The 20,923-nt window shown below is 43.2% G+C and overlaps 1 protein-coding gene across 1 annotated transcript in view; it reads left to right on the top strand.

The window, feature by feature from the left end:
* Window positions 1-20,923, top strand: part of PREX2 (phosphatidylinositol-3,4,5-trisphosphate dependent Rac exchange factor 2) — a 1,250,200-nt gene that overhangs the window by 322,290 nt on the left and 906,987 nt on the right. Inside the window, exons 5-6 of the mRNA XM_085605489.1 lie at window positions 7,537-7,641; window positions 12,953-13,054. Of these exons, the coding sequence (XP_085461615.1) occupies window positions 7,537-7,641; window positions 12,953-13,054 (207 nt within the window). The remainder of the gene's footprint in view (window positions 1-7,536; window positions 7,642-12,952; window positions 13,055-20,923) is intronic.

The raw sequence follows: 20,923 nt of genomic DNA, 5'->3' as shown, positions 1-20,923 counted from the left end.
TCAGACTGCAGAGTTCTCACCTAAAGCAGATCCTAGAACTTTTTCATCTCCCAGTCGGGGACTTCTGGACATTCTCAGCATCAACTGCTTTCCTGTTTATTTCACTTTGATGACCAAGGAGACCTGAAAGAACCAAATTAATGTCATCACTGACTTTGCAAACTACCACAAACCGAAGAAGTCCTCCTGTCCCTGAAGTACTTAACATGGTGGAACTAGACCAGATCACACAACTGGTGGTCAACAAGGCACTTCCTGACACCTGGTTCCAGGGATGACACTTCAAAGTCCAGCCCGGCCTGATGGAGATGAAAGCAGACATCAAGTCTCTGAAGCAAGTGTCTGCCTCTGACATCGATAAGCTAACAGCGATGTGCATGCTGGAAGGAGGAAATTGTGCGGCACAAGACACTCATTCGGAGGTCCTGTTTTCCCTCCTCTGCTCCTAGGGGTTGGCAGCCTACTACCCAAAGTCTGCAGAAGTTTGCTTTAGACACTACATCAAAACTGAGTTCTCAGAAGGTGAGATATTGAAGTTGGACAACGGAATTGAAGTGGTGGGTGAAGTGTGTGTGATGAAGTAGAGCCTGCACTCTACCCTTCCAGCTTGAAAGACGAAGGAGCTGATGTATTTATTTAGCAAGGACACCATTAACCAGTATGCTATTCACCTTTAGAAAGCCTCCCAAACCTTCCTCTCCATCATCCAATAGGCCAAATGACCAGTGCTTAATTTGTAAAATATTAAGTGCCAGGGCCACTGCAGCTTGCACCATCCATCACCCATGTCATCGATACCAAAACAGCTACTAACCATCTCTCACATGTAAAGGCGACATTTCAGATTTTTACAGGTCCCCAAGACTAAAGGAATGGCTGCGGAGACAGGCAATTTTAATGTATATTGTACTCCTAAACAACGGTTCTGCGCATCTCTAAATTAGATGAGCAGCGCCACCATGTGGGAGACTGTTCTATGTATTGTGTTGACAATTAGGTGCCGGTGCTGAACACAGGAAACAAATTAAGTGCCGGTGCTTAGCACCGGAAAGCACCTGCTCAAATTAAGTACTGCAAATAACAATCAGCAAGGGCAGAAAGCAACATGTAGGCAACAAGCAAATATGATGCAATGAAATTCTTTGACATGACTAAGTTCACAACTGTGAAAGATGTTTATATTTGACCAAATATGGCTCTGAAGGAATACAACAGGAGGACTATGAATTGGTAAGGAGGTAAATGGCCCAGGTTTGCCTCTTGAAACCATGGTGTCTTGAGCTGACAGAAACATTAACAGCAAAGACCAGACGATTCTGACTCAAGATGTCTGCCTACTGGGCCACCACAAATGGAAGCTGGGCCATGTTATCAAAAGTGCCCCGGGGGATACAATGGGAGTGTACTCCCGCTTTTTGTGCCCTTGGAGCACATTAGTGTTGCACAAGGCTCAGAGGATGCTTGTATGGCCCCCTTCCATAATATAGATTGTGCTGGCTTGCATGTATTGTACAGTATTGCAGAATTTATGTAGTGCTTGCTATCCCTATGTGGAGTGCTGCACACTACACCTTGTAGAGTGCGTGGTTGGAAGGATTTTGTTTTTGTTTTGATCCTGTGCAGGAAATTATTCCATTTCATACATGATGATCACTAAGGTGCGGGTATTGTGTTATGGGATGAAGTGTAGGGATGGGTGAAATATTCCATTCCAACGACTGAATTAGTTCTGGCCGAATTCCGCCAATTGGCGTTTGAATTTTTTCTTGTGCGCAGCTCCAAGACAGTAACTTGGCGAGCACGAGTGAGATTTGCCATCTCCTAGCATGATTTTCCGTCACTAGGAGGACATCCAGCAAGATGTTTCTAGCGCAGGCAGTTGCAAGCAGTCATGACCGTTCACGGTCAGAAGGCTGCTGCTCATGTAGAAAATCTACTTAAGCGGCAGCAAAATGAACTCAAGTAGGTGCACCCTCTGGTGTGCCGCGTGGTGCCGTTTGCGCTGATTTTTTAGCGTGGAATGCACTCCCGCCACTAAATCACAGTGTGAGCAGCTCGGCATGCTGGTTTCCGCCCATTGGTGGAATCTTGCCAATTTTTATGGAACGCTGTGGAATTCTGCCGAGTCAAAATCCGTGAGTTCTGCCCACCCTAAATGAAGTGCACAGAAATGTGTTGGTTAAGTGTTCTTACATAATCTAGCTGAACACCAAGAGTATCGTAAGGGTTGGAGTACTCTGCCGACCGAATACGGACTTGTTCTATACTTTTCCACTTCCATATACCATGTGGACTGAAGCTTAATACTGTGGTTTATAAAGTTTCTCATGGATTATAGATCCCAGTTAGATTATGTAAGAATAGTGACAATTTAAGCCCTGATGAAGTCCTGCTATACAAAGCGGATGAAACATGTGTTGGCATGAAGCTATTATGTTTGGCTATGAATTTTGCACAGAGGAACTGTCATATGGAATATAAAGTATAATGTCTGAATAAAAGACACTTGAAAGCAACGTACAATACGAGCTTGGACTTGATTTTGGAGTGCTTGGAGTTTAATGTAAATTTCAAGGAAAAGACTGTTGTCTATTTTCCCATTGAGTAAGATTTGGTTGCTCTACCTCCTACTTAAGCACCATCTGTAATTTTTGTATTTCTATTGGGACAACTTGAGACCATATTGGAGTGTGCGCCACTTCCCCAAGTCACCAAGTATATCATAATAATGCTGCAAGAATAAGACCGGAACTGAACCCACTACAAGTTAAATTCTGTGGCCGTCTGTAGTTTCCAGACCCGGGCTGCTGACAGTCAGGCAGCCAGAAGGAAAAGTGAGATGTATTCCCCTTGGGTGTGGTTGGAGGGAATACGCTATTCTTGCTTGGGTTCTTAGTAGACGCGCTGGAGGCTGCTGTGGTTGGGCAAGACTGGTTATTGTTGTAATGAGCGAGACAATGTCGTACCAGGATATTTGAATGGAGGGGTGAGACCACCGGGCGAGTACCCCGTTTGCCTAATCCTGCCCAGCATCTGACCCTCCAAACACTGCTTTTAGCCTATTAGGGTAGAAATACCACCTTGTCACCTCGCACGCAGATGGAAGGCTTGGGGCCCTCTGTCCCCTATGACTAAGACGTACACCTGGCTCTTTTCCTCAGTACTGACTATGTTATGCTTTGTGATATTTCCCTGCACACAGTCTTCTCCACAAGTTATTCTTCCCTTCCACTTGTGTCCCCTGACCACCATTGCTTCTTTTTCGTTTTCCGCTCAGCTTTACAAAAGTGAAGGAATCAAGGTGGCAGCCACAGCTTCCTGCTGACAGTGACTTCACGCGCAGTGAACTCTCAGACCACTCTTACCACAACTTGGAAATGTACTCTTTCTGGGCCTGGTCAAATAAATAGATGAGGTGGCAAACAGTGACTCAAACATAAAGGCAGAGCTGAAAAGGGAACTCAGCGGCTCGGTGCCTCTGTGGGCAGGACATTTTGTCAAATAAATCCTGGCAGACTCAATTTCCAAGGGAAAATTAATTTACAAATGTAATTCATATTACTGGAACTACGGAGCAACATAACCGTGTGCATGATGGGAACTCTGTACTGAAATAGGAAGAAGATATGCTAAGAGCATTGTCTGGGCATATGCTTTTCAATGAAAAGTAACTGCTATTCAAGTGCACCTCCATGAAGGTGCTTCGGATGGGATAGAGGCCCTAGTGTGCCATAGGTACCTAGATAACACGACTCGCTTTTTACGGGGCTTCCCTTCACAGCTATGGGGAACGAGAAAGACTTGTTGGAGCGGAATGTAGCTTGAGGCAGACGTCAACAGGCCATGCTTTGGTGACTGCCCGAAACACAATGTAACTCTGTGTGGCTTCATCACCTGGTTATCCAATGTCTTTAGTACTGGCCTAAAAATTGGCAGCCTCATACCCTTGTGAAGAAAAGGTGACGGGAGACAGACAGTGCTGCTGTGGCGATGATGAGATCACTGCTGCCTTTGATGGTTCAAGAGACCAACCCCTTGATGAATCCCTCAGTTTTAAGTTTTAGGAGTCTTTACTTCTCTTAAGTAGCTGCAGCATCATCGCTACCAGATAGTGCTATAGTAAACAGGGCATTATACAGAATGTGTGCTTCTACGTAGGCCTATGTACCGAACTTACAAAGTGCCTGCTGAGGGCTGCTTTACCGTTGCTGCAACAGCCTTCATGGATTCTTCCATCTATCCCATATCCATCACCAGGCTTACACCTTCCTGCTCTACCATTCATCGCTTGCCCCCTTAGTTTAAGTCTTAAACACGGATATTGTTCATCATTCGATCAATGCTGAGATGATTGCCTTGGTATCTCCAGCAAAATGACTCTTCTTAATAGTTCCCAGCATGCAGCACCCATCTTAGCTCCCAGGTCTATATGCCTTCATACAGTATCAAAATGTCTCTGCCATGTAAATTGACATTTTATACCTGAAATTCTGCCATTGTCGGCCACGATCCCTTGCGAGTCTAGACAAACCTCCTTTTTTTCTTAACCTAATAAGGGCCTTGAGAACATCTCCTCGAACAGTTCAGGCATGCTAGTCAGAGCGGTCAGGCGCAAATATCCCCGCCTCCTCCAATTCCTAAAGTTACATAGAAAACTAGAGCCCAATCTTCCTCAGATGATGAAAACAGGTTTAATTAGCCATCCCAGATTCTACGCAGGTCCACAGTCTCCTTCGGGATGGCACATACACATCTGTAGTGAAACCATTAGTATTATAAGATCTTCTTTCATTTATTAGGTGCTCAGCCAGATTTGATTGATTGATTAATTTATCAAAAATGTAGTTCAGTGGCCCAATGTAGCAGAAGCTTCAGACCAGTTCTAGTTATCATTACTGAGCCCCTAAGATGGGTACAACTGCTCTCAATGGCTGAAAGTAGGTGACGGCTCGTTAATAGTGAACAATGATTCGGGGTGTGGATTTGTACAGCAGCATCTTGGCTTCTGGGCTCTTATGGCCTGCACCAGAACCCTGCGACGGAAATGAGCATTAGGATTGTGCGTACCTAGCCTTTAGAAGCAAATGGGCCCTTCTTTCCTAGTTCAGTACTGGCAACTAACCCCGCTTATAGTTACAAGTAATACAAAATGAGAAGGCTCTAACCATGAGCTCAAGACCTAAAACCAGGGAAACTGCCTCAATGAACTAGAGGGGTCTACCCACTTTAGTCTCTAGGAGAGCAGCTACCTCCAAAGGCATGGTGGTCTCTACCGCATTGCAAAATCAGGCATTAGAGAGCCCTACCTCACAGGCTTGAAGGGTTGGGTAGCCTACCTTATACTGGCCAATGGGAGGATGGAGTTCCTCTCCAGGCTCCTTGGAAATGGAAGGATTCCCCTTCCTGGCAATCAAAGTGGCAGCTCCCCCCATGGGCTCAAGAAACTGTCTCTCTAGGTTCAAAGTGACTGTCTCCCCAGCCCTGCAGCTGGTGCGCAACTTTTTTTTTTTTTTCCTTTGTAGTCATATACGTCTTTTTTGGGTTTAAGAGGTTATCTCTCTCAGACCAATAAGGAGTGCCTCTAAATCTGAGGAGCGCTCTCGTAGTTAGAAAAAAAAATCCTATGTCCAACAAGCGGAGCCATCTTAGCCAAATTGTCAGTCCCACCTTCTGTTTCACATTCACTCGGCAGAATCAGACTGCCCCCGCACTCCATATGTCTTCTAGATTGAATGAAGTGGTATTTCTCCTTTTATTTTCATGCTATGAACAAGTGGGGACAGATTACTGTCTATCTAGACAGGCAACAGACAGAAGTAACACATGTACTTTTTCAGCAAGTACAAGGCGTGCACTAACACGGCCACACAATAATAGGACTTTATTCAGTCTTAGCTCAGTGGAGTCTCCAGAAGGCGTCTGTGTGCAGTTGGCATTACAGTGTCAAGGAATTTGTGAGCATTCTACTTTCCAAATTGGAACAGCCAGCAAGGAACACCTCAAAGGGTGACGAGAAAAGTAATCCCCACACCACGCCCCAATGGCTTAAGAATGGTTATTGTATGGTTTAATATTGATTGTTTCCTTACCCTTTCTTTCTTTTCTTTTTGAATTTCCTGTTTGGCGGTGTTGAGAGTAGACTGTGCTTTGGTCACCCGATGCTCCGAGCACGCCTGCCAGGTAGTCTGTTTTCTTGGTTCACACCTTGTAGATGAGTAATTGGATTTGACATTTGGCATTTTATTTTAATTTAATATAATATGACAGATTTATAATGATCTGTAATACTCAGTTCTTTAAAATAGTTCATGCAATGAATGTGCATTATATAGAGATATGCCATCGGCTGTAGAATTGATCCACCCTCTCCAATCCCTCTAGATTTCTTTCTTCACATGGCCTCTTATTAGAGTTTCTTTTTATGCGCTTTGCTTCATATTTTCATTCTCCTTTGGCTGCATGTTTAAATCGTAGCAAGAGCTTAAAAGTGTAATTTTCTGTAAGTCTTATATTAGCAAGCTGATACGCTTGAATATTTTAAATATTGATTGATAAAATATATGTATTCATGACAGGCTGACAGGTCATTGTATGCACGTATTTATGGAGAATCTTTTTTCATGTACTTTCTTCATAACCCCTCTAACCAAAATCTTTATAGTTTGGAAACAACTATTAGAAGACTGCATTGAGCTGTGACTGTGTTGCTTCGCTACTCGCTGCAGAGAAGAAGCGAAAAAGTTCAATACAATGGGATCAGAGGGAGTGGTAACAGAATGTAATTGTCAGAATTTCGCGTGACATAAACATTGTGTAAACCATATTGCTTTCTAAATATAGTCTACAAAAATAATGCTCCATTGCAGAGAGTAAACATTTTTACGCCCATTGTTATGATACTTTTTTTAACAGGATACTTTGGAATACCATATTACATACATAGCATGTCATAAAATTGTCTACAAAAATGTTCCCTAATGGAAATTAATTATAAAAAAAACCTACATTCCTCAAGACATTTTTAAAATGATATTATGTACACCATTTTTATGTCTGACAATACTTTTGCATACAATATTCTGGAAAAGAGTGGATCAGGATCACACATCTTCTGCTAGGGCTGCTGTGGCGTCTCTGCCATTGCTGCTGAGGAGGATAGAGACAGTCGAGTACCATCAGAGCAGAGAGTGGTCTAACATCAGACCTAGGACATGGGAAACCGGAGGTCCAACACCACGCGGCACTCAAAGAAGATCAGGAGTATGATGTCTCGGTCACGATTTTCATTTAAGTTTCATGATTTTATTATCCACATAAACATGTTATAAAAGAAATGTATTAGTCTTCCCAACATTGCAATCTATCTAGTTAACCCAGCTTTTAAAGCCTCAATCGTGCCTCCTACTAGCAAATGCATATTTCAATACAAGCTTGTTGATTTTGACCCATTTACAAATGGTGTGACAATGTGTGCATACTCAATACCATCAGTGAAACCCTGGCTAACAATGCATGCACGTTTCTTTCCCACAACAGAAGGACAGATTTCGAATCTATGATGAATACTGCAGCAACCATGAAAAGGCACAAAAGCTTCTCCTTGAGCTGAACAAAATAAGGACAGTGCGGGCATTTCTTCTGGTAAGAAACACTTGATTTTCCAAAGTGTGCTTGTGAATTGGAAATCTTGTCTTGGCTGTTTGGACTCCTTGTTCGGTTGATGGGTGACTTTTCCACGCTAGTGCTTACAGGGATTTAGATGGACATGTTTATACACAAGGTAATGAGCGCAAACTTGAAGGTGGCTTCAAGGAGGCGACGTAACATAACACATATATTTGTGTGCAGGTTCGTGGGACTTTGCTGATAGCTTGATGAATAGTGGGTACCATTACCTTTAGAGTGTGCACACGATCTAGACCTGTGGTCTTCAAACTTTTTAATGCTGCGCCCCTCCCAGTGGGAAAAAAGTCATCAAACCCCCCTCAGAATTTTATTTTTCACAATTATTTTATTACATTGGCAATGTTTAAATATGTCTATACACATTAAAACATTGCAATTACATTCTGTTACTGTCCGTTACTGTTATGGCAAAATTTGATGTGACCTCGAATACAATCATTTAATTTAATTCTCTGTGCTCAGTGGAATGCTTTGAAATTGACAACTGGTGCTGTTGGACAGTTGCACACTCTGTAAGGAAACACCAGTTGCGATTGCTGTTTCAAGTTCTTAAACCATGCGTCATTGTGTGACCCTCCTGCCCAAAATACCATCTTTTTCTAAAGAGGAACATAACATTTCTCCCTAACCCATACCAACCTCCATGCTACTTGCTCGAATTCTGGACTAAAAGAGACCACTGGAGTGGCACACCAGTGGCACTGCTGGTCTGTAGTGCAAGCCCTCCAGACATCTCACGTTTGAGCCATTTGTACAGCCTGGTCAGTGGCCCTTACAACCCCACTTTGCCTCAACACATGCAGTGCCTGATTCTGCCACCCTCACAACCCTGCCAGCTACCTGCATCACACCCTATTCCACACCGTCCAGGTCCAGGGATTTTGACTTTTAACTCTGAGTATAAACATGGGAATCAGAGTCATGTAAGTCATACATGACGCCTTTAACTACATTCATACCACAAGCCTCCATTTCTGAAATCTTTGACTATGTACCTCAGGTTTCTAACTGCTACATCTCTGTGGTCTGTACTCTACCCCTCTCAGTTAGCTGCTATTCACAATCATTGCATTTTGGATTTAATCACTTTGCTTTGTTCACCTACCGTTCTCAATAATTTAATCTCAGCTATATCAGTTATAACATCATTGCTGTATCTACCTATAACACTGTAAACCTCTATCCCACACATGTTGGATAAAACAACAACATTGTGATTCCTTTGACAGCCAACATCCACATTTTCATTGCCACAACTACTTCCATTAGATGGAGGGGGGTGACCGATATTACTCATGAGCAGTCAGTAGGAATCCACTCTTGCTTTCTTCTCCTGAACCAAGGTCACTCATCTAAACCTTTATCCTTTTAGACAGGGCCTCTTATTACCCAAACCCGAAACCTCAACTGCACTGCCACACACCATTCATCTACAACCACTTTCAAACACCTACATTGACCACTAGAGCCTCGTTGTTACTTGACTGATTCCACACAATAAACCTGCCATACTACGCTTAGCTCAGCTCCTGCATCCAGTTGCACCACAGGATGTATTCCCAGTGGTGGAAGCATCACCATCACTCACAGGTACTCCATCATCCGTAGTCACTATCTCTCAACACACTTTCTTAATGCACAAAAAAATTCCACTTCCTCACCTCTATATAACCAAATCTTGTGTTACCAAGGATGACACCCTGTTTTCCTCTTTGTCTTTACTGATCTTTTTACCTACTCGTCCATCCTAGCTAAAGAATTCCTCCTTTTAGGTGACTTCAGTCTTTAGACAAATTCACTTGACAGCCACCCATCTCTAAACTAAGCAATATCTTTCTTTATCAGGTTCTCAGATTTCTCTTTGCTGTTTCGTTCATCACACTCAAAGGACCACTAGCTGGATCTCACCTGAACATTGACAAAGACAAGCCATGCCCTTATACTCATCTTCTCTACCTCCATATAATGTCTAAAACTTTGCAACACCACCTGGATAAATTCTCTTAAAGTGACTTTCTCCATCTCCACCCTCTCAGCCTATTGTTCAGAAAACCAAAGAGACCATATACACAAATATATTGGCGGTTAGTGTCTTCCTGGCAGAATACTGACAATGTCACTTTTAGTGAACACCCTTTAAATGAGTCTAAACGTTGTTCTTGTTGGCCTTACTGCAAGCAAACAGGCATTCTTGATGCCACAATCCCCAATGCCTAGAATAAATCCAGGGAATTTTTCCAGATCATCAAACGGTTCTTCACGCCAGTATCTCTCGGGACCTAATCACAGCATAAACAACTTGTTTACTTAAAATTTCCTCTCACTTCCTTGTTCTGTATCCCATCTAGCATAGTCAGGCAGATCAGCCATGCACTTCTAGCGCTCCCTAAATTGGAAGAAGACCCCTGCTTGGTTTGACCAGCCCGAAGTCCCAGGTGAAACTTTCCAAATTCAACCTACACAAATAATACTCCAGCAGTAAAGGCAGCCAAAATACACTCCTACAAATTACTCACTCACTGCTGGTATTTTGCCTAAACAGTTTGAACAATCAAAACTCTTTCCTGGAAATCAGTCTATAAAGCCAGCTCTGTTAGGACCTACCACCACATCATTGGCCTCCTCTGGATCTCTAAGTCCCTGGTAAACATTAAAATCATCCCTACTGCAACAATTCATGTAATCCCGCTTGGCCCCAGGAACGGGATAGGCAGTTTGAAGTGACACCTTAGCCCAAAATGCTTAAGAGGTTATTCTTCATACACTTCTCAAAGCACAACCAATATAACGGAGCAGTTTATTACAGAAACACTCTAGTAAAACCGCTTTGACAGTTTTCCTTCTCCCCTCTATAGCATGCCACAACTAAGCATCCATTCTATTCATCCTTTCACTTCAGTTATCAACATGAGGAGCACTGCATTATACTTAGAAGCTTAACTACTTTAGGCATCAATCACACTACATGTATTTAGTTCATTTTCTATTCCTATGATCGGTCTTTCTTACTGTCTCTGTGTTCTGCATGTGACTCAATGGCGGCCGGCATGGCTTGCCGATACTGGGGCAGGGGGAGAAAGGTACGCGGGGGTGTGCGCAATGTGAAAAACAATAAAAAAACACTTACCTTGCCGTCTAGTCCCACATCTTTGCTCCTGCTTTCCTCATCGGACTTGAGAAACAGGAAGCATAGCCAGGCTCCCCTGACCAATCTCAGCGTTATGATTGGTCTGAACATCCTGGTTTGACACTCAGTCAGGAAATGGGGGCCTGGGCATGTTCTCCACGCAGGTTGTAAAGCAGCCTGCATGGAGAACAGGTAAAGTTCACATGACTGTTTTGGGCTGCCCGTGAGGGCCGGCCAAACAATGATATACACTTAGGAGTGGGCAAACCACACCTCCCCTGCTCCGAGAGAAGAGCAGCCCCGCCCACCCGCCTGCCCGGAAACATAAAATGATAATAACTCAAAGTTATTATCATTTTATGTTTCCTTTAATTTGCACTGCTTAACGGCAGTGGGGCGACGCTCCTTTGCCATAGCGGAGGAGCCGCCACTGATGGGACACCCCTCTTCCTGCATGGGGGTGTCCTCAACATGCCATGCAGAATCCCCTCCTGTTTTCAGTAAACACCACTACTTTTGAGATTGTTATCTGTTTACAATTTTAAGTGCTATCTGTTTAACAATGGGGCCCAAATAGAATTTGTATTCCTTTCATTTACATGCTGCCCCGGGTGAATAGCTGCCTTAGTATCTACAAACTATTTGACTTCACTCACAGTCCCCACAGGCATCCCCTCACCCCTACCTCCCTCCCTCCCTCCTGGCTCCACTCATGATCATCTTATACACTATGTGTTCCATTTCCAATCCACATGCTAAAGTCATCTCCTTAACCACTACTTTCACCAGACTTCACCTGTTTAACCTCAGAAAGACCTGGCCTCACAGCTGATTCCACTCAGCTTGGTGCTACGTTGGCTAGACCTTATCATGGTTCTCCCATATTCATCTCCTTCTCCCTTAACACAATATTTAAGTTGGTCGTGCTCACTGATTAATATTCAATGTCCCATACCTCTTCAGGATGACTTTCTGTATCAAACAGCAACTAACACAATTTTCTAACCTGGTTTTCATTTATAATTTTCAGTGAATTTTGTAAACGTTCATGTCAGGCCACTGGAATTATATTTCTGGGGCCGCAGCATTTTCTGCATAGTTATGAGTTTGCTGCATTTGCCACATAATCATTGTAGCATAATTTACAGATTCCATCAAAAACAACTATTGTTAGTAGCTCAAACAGATCAATAGTTACTAAAAACAAGCATTTACTACGCAATAGGTCTCACAATAGTGAGTTTTTGAGCTATTGACATTGTAAATGGCAATGCCTTTTATAATATTAAAAGGCATTGTCATTTTCAATACCAATAGTTCAAAGATTTACAAAAGCAAACCTATTGTATTGCGGAGCACAGTGTCCATGAAGCAGGCGCCAGGCTCACTATTAAAAGTTTAAAAAAGAAACAGAGCTCGGTGTCCCTGAAGTGGACGCCGCACTCAGTATTAAAGTTTAATTAAAAAACTTTAAAAACAGGGCGCGGGGTCCCTGAAGCGGGCGCCGCACTCAACATCAAAGTTTTAAAAAATGTAATTGAGCTGAGCGTGGTGTCCCTAAAGTGGGCGCCGCGATCAGCATGCAAGTTAAAAAAAAAGTTGAAACTGAGCGCGGTGTCCCTAAAGCAGGCACTGCGCTCCTCATGCAAGTCTATAACAAAAGCGACCACTGCAAATACAAAAAACAGCCTCCATTGTCCCCATCAGTGTCAATTAACAAAATAGTGCTCACCCACTCATTATGCAGACCATGTAACAAGCAAAGCAAAAGGTCCAGTCATTATGGGCGGTAAAAAATGCACACCACATGTCCCACCTGCCTTCGGAATGTGCTTAGGGACTGTGACTTCAGATTCTTAACTCACACAGCTGAACCAGAAATTTAAACACTTCACTGCTACCCACTCCCCAAGCTTGGTGGTATGTTCTTTTGGAAAAGGGGCATTAGACCACGTGCAACCACGTTATATTGTGTGATATTCTAATAAACAGTGAATATAATGCATTATTATCAACAAGTATTTATCATACTGTGTTTGCACAAGTGGGTTTGGGTTATGTACAATGACAAGTCACAGTGTGGAATAATGGCGGTTCTGTGTGGTTTCTATAAATCAATTTTCTATTTTTCTGCTTCAGAACTGCATGCTGCTAGGAGGTCGAAAGAACACAGATGTACCACTGGAAGGATATTTAGTCGCACCTATACAGCGGATATGTAAATATCCACTGCTTCTAAAGGTAATTTATGCGGGATTTCCTTGGAGACTGGTTCATTAGGCTTTTGTCGGTGTTTAGTTTCACAAATCAGGGTAACTCAAAACTGCTTGTCCACAGGGGCTTTCAAACACTTAAAGAACAAAGGTTTTGTTGGGTAGTCAATTGGAAGAACATAAAATAACAACTATTAAAAAACCATTGTGAACTGTAAAGGTTAATAATTATAAAAGAGGCCCTTGTAGACTTGCATAGATAAATGTATTTGCTGTTTCATAATGGTGGTCAGTGCTCAGGCAATCACACAGTGAGTGAAGGTTGAGATGTGCAAGGTGTGTAGAAGACAGCTAGCAAGAGTTTTGTTTTGCACTATTCCTCATTTATTCTATCCTGGCAGAGAGAAATATAGACACTTTATTTAACTGCCTTCTGCAGAGCACAGCTCCACATCCTGCAGCTACCTCTAGTGCTGATCTCTTCTCTTAGCGTTATAGGGTCTTTTGTGTCAAGGGCTCTTGGCCCACCCACAAAAGTGAGGTACCACGTTTATCGGGAGACTTGTGAGAATGATGAGTGGTAGGAAATTTGTGGCTCCCAACAGATTTCAGAAGTTTTCCTCACAGAAATGTTGGGAAGATATGGTTTTTAGTCAATGTTTGAGGTTTGCAGGGTATTGTGGGTAAGAACATGTTGTGGGATCCATGCAAAGCACACCATTCTGGATTCCTCTGGATGTCTAGTTTTCAGAACTGTAGGGGTCTGGTAGGTTTTACTAGTTGGCAGCCTACCCAAGCCCAAAAAGTGAAGCCATTCACCTTTTTGAGAGCTAGCCATACTCTCCTGGCCCATATGTAAAAATAGCACCCAAAAGAATCAAATGTCCTCTCCTTTGCCATGGGATTGGTTGCTTTAGTCCACAGGGGAGCAGAAAGACACATGAGGCTTTAGGGGTGAGGGTAGGGCCTGATGTTAGGATTGTTAGGATAGGCCAGGCCCACCCCATTATTTTATTTAAAAAAGATATATTCCTGCCATACAGTGGGCTTTCTGCCCCCCAGATACAAATTGGGGGCACACCTCCTGTTTGTGCCGGGGTGGGGGGTGGTTGGAGACTGGTATGTTCCTTCTCAGGTGGGGGTGTTGGCAATGCCAGAGTGCAATAGCTGCAGCACTTTGTTTTGCCCCGAAGGTAAATTACCTGGTGTCAATGGTATTTTCTACTCCCCCCCCCCCATGGGTAGGTTTGGGGCAACCTCCCCAAATGGTACAAACCTCCTCTCTGTCCCCAGGGAGCAGAAAGACACTATTGACAACACTTGGGCAGGGGTATGGCTAGATGCCAGGGACGCAGCCCGCATCCTTTTGTTTGTTTGGTGCCATTTTTAAATCCCTAGTGCCTAGTGGGCTTTCTGCCCCCCCACCCATTGGGGGACGCTGTTTGGGGTGAATACCCAATCCACCCACCTGGAGGGACAGAAATGTTTTTGAGCCCCAGGGTAAGGGAAGCATGGACCCATGTCTAGTGGTCTTTCTGTCCCTCGTGGGGGCATATTGGGGGTAATTGCCCTATATGCCCCCCAGGAGAGGCAGAAAGACTGATGATCCATTTTGTTGTGGTGGGGCATAGCCATGCTCATGGTGGGCAGCCCCCACCCCTATATATATATTTATTTAAATCTTTCCTCTTTCCCTGGTGCATAGTGGGCTTTCTGCCCCTCCTGGGTGGACAGATCGGGGATAATTGCCAGAAATACTGATGCCCCATTTAATTGGGCTGTGGGTGAGGCCATGCCTTTCGTGTGAAGTCCCCACCCCTATCCCCCGGGAGGGAGGGAAGAAAGACTGATGATCCATTTAATTATGATTCGGGCATGGCCATGCCCTCACCACTATATTTATCTTTAAATCTTTCATAGCACCTAGTGGGCTTTCAGGGGGGCAGATTGGAGGTAATTACCCCATCTGTCTCAGGGGGGTAGAAAGACAGATGTCCCATTTACTTGGGGTGGGGCATTGCCTTGCTTATTTTTTTTAAAAAAGCTTTCCCTGGCATCTAGTGGGCTTTCTTCCCCTCACTGGGGGGGGGGGGATCAGGGGTAATTACCCCATCTGCCCTGCAAGGAAGCAGAAAGATTGTAATCATCAAATGTGCTGGGGTAGCACTAGTCATTGCCTAAGGGCCGTGCCTGGTGTCTAGGGGTTGGAACCCTGCTTCGGGATCGCTCTCCTGTGGCGAACTCTAAGCAGGGATCCACTGAGAAGAGTTAGCATTGGAAAGGTGAGATTCCCTCCTTTCCAATGATACCTCTCCCAAAAGATTCAGTGCTCAAGGGCTTAGATATGCCCCGAGCACTGATTCAGTGAAAGTAAAACAAACCCATCGGCTCGTTTTACTTTCAATTTGCTGTAAAATAAATCAGGCTTCTCATAAAGTTCTTCCCAAATAGCCTGAAGTAAAAGAAAAAGAAAAAAAGGACTCCTTCTGAAGCCTTTATATACCTCCCCAGTGTACATGCACTGGGGGTAGTGCGGGTGTTGGCCAACACCCGTATTTAAAAGGTTAAACAGCTCAGTGTACTGAAGAAACCGTTTTAAAAGATGTTGTTTGCTGTTTAATTTGGTCCATGGTTTTGAGGGTATTCGCTAGAAGAGCTAAGTTCTGATTCATATTGGAGCCATATTGAACCTCAACTGTAAAGTCTTCATCAGGAGGCTGTGGGCGGGACTTTGTGTTTTCATTCAGGTATTGGCCAGCACACAGGGCTTCGTATCAGTGTTGTATTGCATTGTGTATTGGTGTAACGCTTTGCTATCATACCCCCTGCAATACCAAAACCCCTGTTTGGATGGATGAGTAATTAGTGATTTTGTTTCTACCCTGACAAGGTTACGAAGCACTCAGATGTGCACCTGATTCTGGCGTGCCCTTAGAAATTAATGGCTGAAAGGCTATTGGTTGTAGCTTGGCATGTTAGATAGAATATGAGGATATAAGCAATAACACATGTATGAACTTACCATTTTTAGGCATGGGTTGTATCATAGGTAGAAACTACCACCAATCTACTTCCATGAGGTCAACCATAGATCAACACAACCAGCAGAGTCAAGTCCACTGGAGGCATTGTGAAGCTCCAGTGAATGTTCTACGAATTTGATAAGGTTGACTAATTAAAAAGGAAAATATTTCGATTAGATTAACAGTTAAAAATGAGCAATGATTAAATGTAAAATTAAAAACTAAAACTACACGCATTTAGAATGTGCAATAGGCAGTCATAGCTATGTGTATAGGCCATAGAAATGCTAAGAAGCAAACTTTCTTTAAGTAGAAGTGAACCTAATATTGCGGAACTGTGCACAAAAGTAATTTAGACATCTGGCCTTAATGTGACATGCTTAGGAATGTTCATCATAACTGCAGAATGTTCCAGGTTTTAATCAATGTATTATTTTACTAAGAACATTTTGTTTGTAATGATTAACTTCCGTGTCCCCACCCTACTTCACATTAAAAACAATAGTTCTTGTTTGTATTAATAAAATGCATTACCAAACAGTATTTTGCAAGGTGATGTTCCTCTTCTTTAGCATAGTTCATTGTGTATGCAGTAAAAGATGTAACATTTAGAAGTCCAATCTGCATTTGATGCCTATGGGAACTGAGACTTATGTTTCCATAAACCTACCTACGTAATAATGTCTGTAGCTAAGCTGTGATAGTGCTTTGCAATCTGCACGTATTTTCGTGGAAAGGAAGAGCTAAACCTGTTCACAGAGGATAGCTGCCATTTGATTGGTTCAGAGAGGAAGAGGCCTGCTGCAATGTCTGCTACATTTATTTACTTTTTAAATATTATTGCATGTTCCTAGTTAGCTTCAATGTGCTTTTCCCGATGCTTTCAATCTACCTTCTTATCCTAGACTGAGGGTGGTGGCTGCTGCTTTTGTTCATCCTTACTTCATATTGAGGTTTTATTTTTACAGATTGCTACTGCAACTGTAAGATCACTTATTCAATTTAATGAGACTCGGCTGAGTTTCATGAACTACTCTTTATGGGAAGTTCTGCTGCTTTCATTTGGCTTTGAGCTTTATGCTCCTGTGATCTCACTCTTTTCCTTTGAACTTAAACTCTTCATGGGTTCTCCTAACTCTGAAATTGTGTTCTGAACTTTTAGAATAGGGTTTTATTACTTTATGGGACGTGCTTGATAACTTATATGTCTATTTGATTATAACTAGGGCTCCTGGTTTTCCGTTTTTACTGATTTTTACAGATAAATACAGACAGAAAACAATGTGTTTCCTTCTGTATTTATTTTTAAAAGCAGAAAAATACAGAAAATGGTGCTTCTTGTGAGAAACTCTCCATGCGGTCTTTCATGAATTCTAGGCAACAGCTAAGCAGGCAGACAGCATGGAGGGTTAAAATATTGGATGAGATTTGCTTAAATACAGGCATATGTTAACATATATTTGTAGTATCATGCTAATATGTAATTGTGAGTGTAGTCGTTTGATATACGTGGCTGCTTAGTTTGCTAAAACGTGATAGGCATCCATGTTTGAGTGCATGTCGAAGAGTTATATGAACGCAGAAACATCCCATTTTAAAGCTACATTTACTCTTGAAACACAAAATAAATATGGATAAATACCAATAAGATGGCTAAAAAATCAATATGGATAAATACAGACGGAAACGTTTAAAAAATAAATATCATAAAACCGGGAGCCCTAATTATAACCAAACATTTTATGAAATTTACTTTAACTTTACTAAAGATGTATTGACTAGTACAAATAAAGAAAACTAAATAAAAAGATAATTACTAATCTCTTAATGACAATAAAGCTTTTAAAACATATTCAAACTCTCATGACTGACTGAACTTGGAATTGTATTTGAAATTTGCTTGTAATGCCGAAATAGCTCTTTGAATCAAATACAGTGGCAAAGATCCCTTATCTTAAGTGAAGAGAAATAAGTGCAGGAATGGGGCCAAACCCTGTAAGTAATGGTGAAAAGGTGAACCATAGTATTTCAATTTGGCTATCAGAGTCAATCCAGGAGTGACAGGAACTAACCCACTTGAGGCACTCGCCATAGGAGTGTTATGTGGTGTGACAGAGGACAAACTTAATTTGAGGTACTGTCATGAAACTAGAGAGTATTATATGGAAAGACTCAGTAACAACAACATCCATCCCACTAGATGCACTTTTTAACCACCAAAGGAGAACTGTAAATAGTCTACCTATGAGCAACAAAAGACCAGGAAACATTAAATGTGAAACTCAAAATCTGTCAGGTCCCTCTTGGATTGTATGCAGCCCAAGGGACCAGGAGTGAGCAGGAAACTGAAGGTAGTCTGCATCGTTCTTTGGATTGAATAGTGATTCGGCTTTGTTAAAGGAATGGGAAAAGGAGTGAATGGAGGATCAGGGAGGAGAAAAGAGGGGAGAAAAGGTAGTGGTTGTAGCTGAAAGCCCTACCCGGATTAAGCAGGAAGACATCCTTAACCAGTGCTTGATTTATAAACGAATAAGTACGGGGCCCAAAGTTCTATTCAGAAGTCCGTGGCAGATGCTATTAAAAGTCAAGATGCTGAATACCAAAGCTGCATAGTCTTGATTGCAAGTCATGCTCACCACCAGACACTCCCTGTCTCTTTACATCACTCTCACAGGCTTTTTTTCATCCCTGCTTTCTCTCTTGGTCACTGTTTTCCATCTTTATCTTCCGCCTTCTTCCCTTCTTTTGTTTTTTGTTGTCTCTTGCTCTGAATCAAAGTCAGCTAAAAAATAAAGTGCTAGTCCCCAAAAATGAGTGCTGGTGGGCTCCACCTGCAACCACTGGCTTAAATTAAGCACTTCCCTTAACCCTTCCAGCCTTGAAATTGACACCTTGGTGGAATGCCCTGGAGGAGGGGTTACATAGGAGTAGGAATAGTAAATTCACACAGCAGGAGGGTCGGGGTAAGGACTCGCCATGCCACCCAAGGCAAGTCAGATCAGGGACTGTTATAGGCTTGGGAGGCAGAAGGGCAATGGTTTTTAGCCAATATTGAGCAGTATGAGTAAAGAATAAAAATAGCCTTTGACGCATTTTGCAAAGGGGAGTACCACAAATGTGTTTGCCAATAAATGACTCGGGTCCTTTGTAATGTATGAAAGTTTTTTTTTTTTAAGTCGAAGCAACAAGGTGGTGGAATGAACACTGGGTATTCAGAAGCAACAGAAAGTGTGGGTGAGGGAGAAGACTCAATGGGTTAGAGTGCAATATGGAGCAGGCGGTGTAGACAAACATAGGTGAGTAATCAACAGGCAGAGTACAGGGATGGGAAGGAGAAGCAGTAGGTAAGAAAGGAGGATGTGAGTCAGAGGAAGATATAGCAGCAATGGGCGAGAGAGCAAAATGGAGTGGGCAGAGCAGCATTTTGGTGAGAAAACAATGGGGAAAGCACACAAGATTGAGTGCAACATGGAGGGAGGTTGGGGAGAAGTACTAAGATTACAGAGCAACACAGAGTGCAAGTGGAGAGAAGTACACATGCGAAACAGCTGGAAAGAACTTGGAGTGCTTAACTGAAAAGAAAAAGATAGTGCTTGAAAAGCAAGAAGTGGAAGGATAGAAGTCAGCTAATCATAAGTGGTGGTGAAGAGGCAAGGTCCAGGGCAGGGACAAAGAGAAGACTGACATGCTGGGACAGAAATGAGAAGCAGGCAAATGAGAGTGACAGGAAAGCCAATCAGTGGTAAGCAATGAGCGGACTCCAACTCCTTCTCTGTTCCTGGAAGGCCCCCAATATGTCTCAAACAGAGAGCCTATGCCCTGTGTAGAATGCGAGACCTAAACATCAGGAAACAAAGACTGAAAACAGGAAGGTGATAAGTGAAATGCTTGTAAAAAGTCTCAGCTACTGCCAAGCACTCAAGGCTGCATTCAAGTCCTTTGTTTTTCACCAACTATGCCACTGTAAACAGATTTCGATTATATGCAAATCAGTCATGTTTCTTGCTGCTATGGGGTAATTGCCCGAAATAATCGTGAGCACTGAGGTTAGTACAGTTAGTAAGCTTTTTGAAAAGGTCAGGTTCTTCCTGAATGTTCCAAGGTCAGTAAAAGATTGTAGTGACAAAGGTAAAGAGTTCCAAATTAATGGCGCCTGTACAGAGAAGCTGCGTCTGCCCATACTTTCCTTCCTGTATTTTGTGACGGTAAGTAAGTTTAGGAACTGTAGTGTGCGTTCTAGTTCTCGCACGCTGCGTGGCTATGCAGCGCGCGAGGGCAGAACACGCTAGAGGGCAATGCCCATGCACGAGTAGCGGAACGGCAGAGAGCGGAGCCACGGCACGGAGCAGGGTGTGTTGGCCCGGTGCTCTTGCGTGTGTATTATACAAATAAAGAAATACAGTGTTCCTACATCCCTGAATCCTGTGTTCCTTTTAGTGGGGATACCTGCACACAACAGTGGCGACGAAGGTGGGATATCTGCAATTACAGACAGCAGAAGAATCCGGACCCACTGACTGGAAGCACAGGCCAGAGCAGCAGTAGCCTGCCAAGGGGGAAGACAGGAAGAAGAGCAGTCCCAGAAGAAAACACACGAAGAGCGTGGCAGAGGCAGTGAATAAAAGATACAGACCACGTGCAGAGGCCGACAGAAGGCGAGCAACCGCAAGAAGCACACGTGAGGCCTAGTCATAGTGAACCTGGCGGAAGCGGCAGCACGCAGCGACGGGGGGTCGGAAGAGGAGCGACAGCAGGAGCAGGCACAACCAGAGAGGGGAGACACGCCAGATAGTCCGAGAGGCCCAGGAGCGGCGCAAGGAAGGAGGGGAGAGATGAGCACCCAAGGATCTTCACTGACGGCGCTAATACCGTTT

Source organism: Triturus cristatus, chromosome 5_1 (genome assembly GCF_964204655.1).
Source record: "Triturus cristatus chromosome 5_1, aTriCri1.1, whole genome shotgun sequence".
Lineage (NCBI taxonomy): Eukaryota > Metazoa > Chordata > Amphibia > Caudata > Salamandridae > Triturus > Triturus cristatus.
This window is presented reverse-complemented; position numbering and strand designations above follow the sequence as displayed.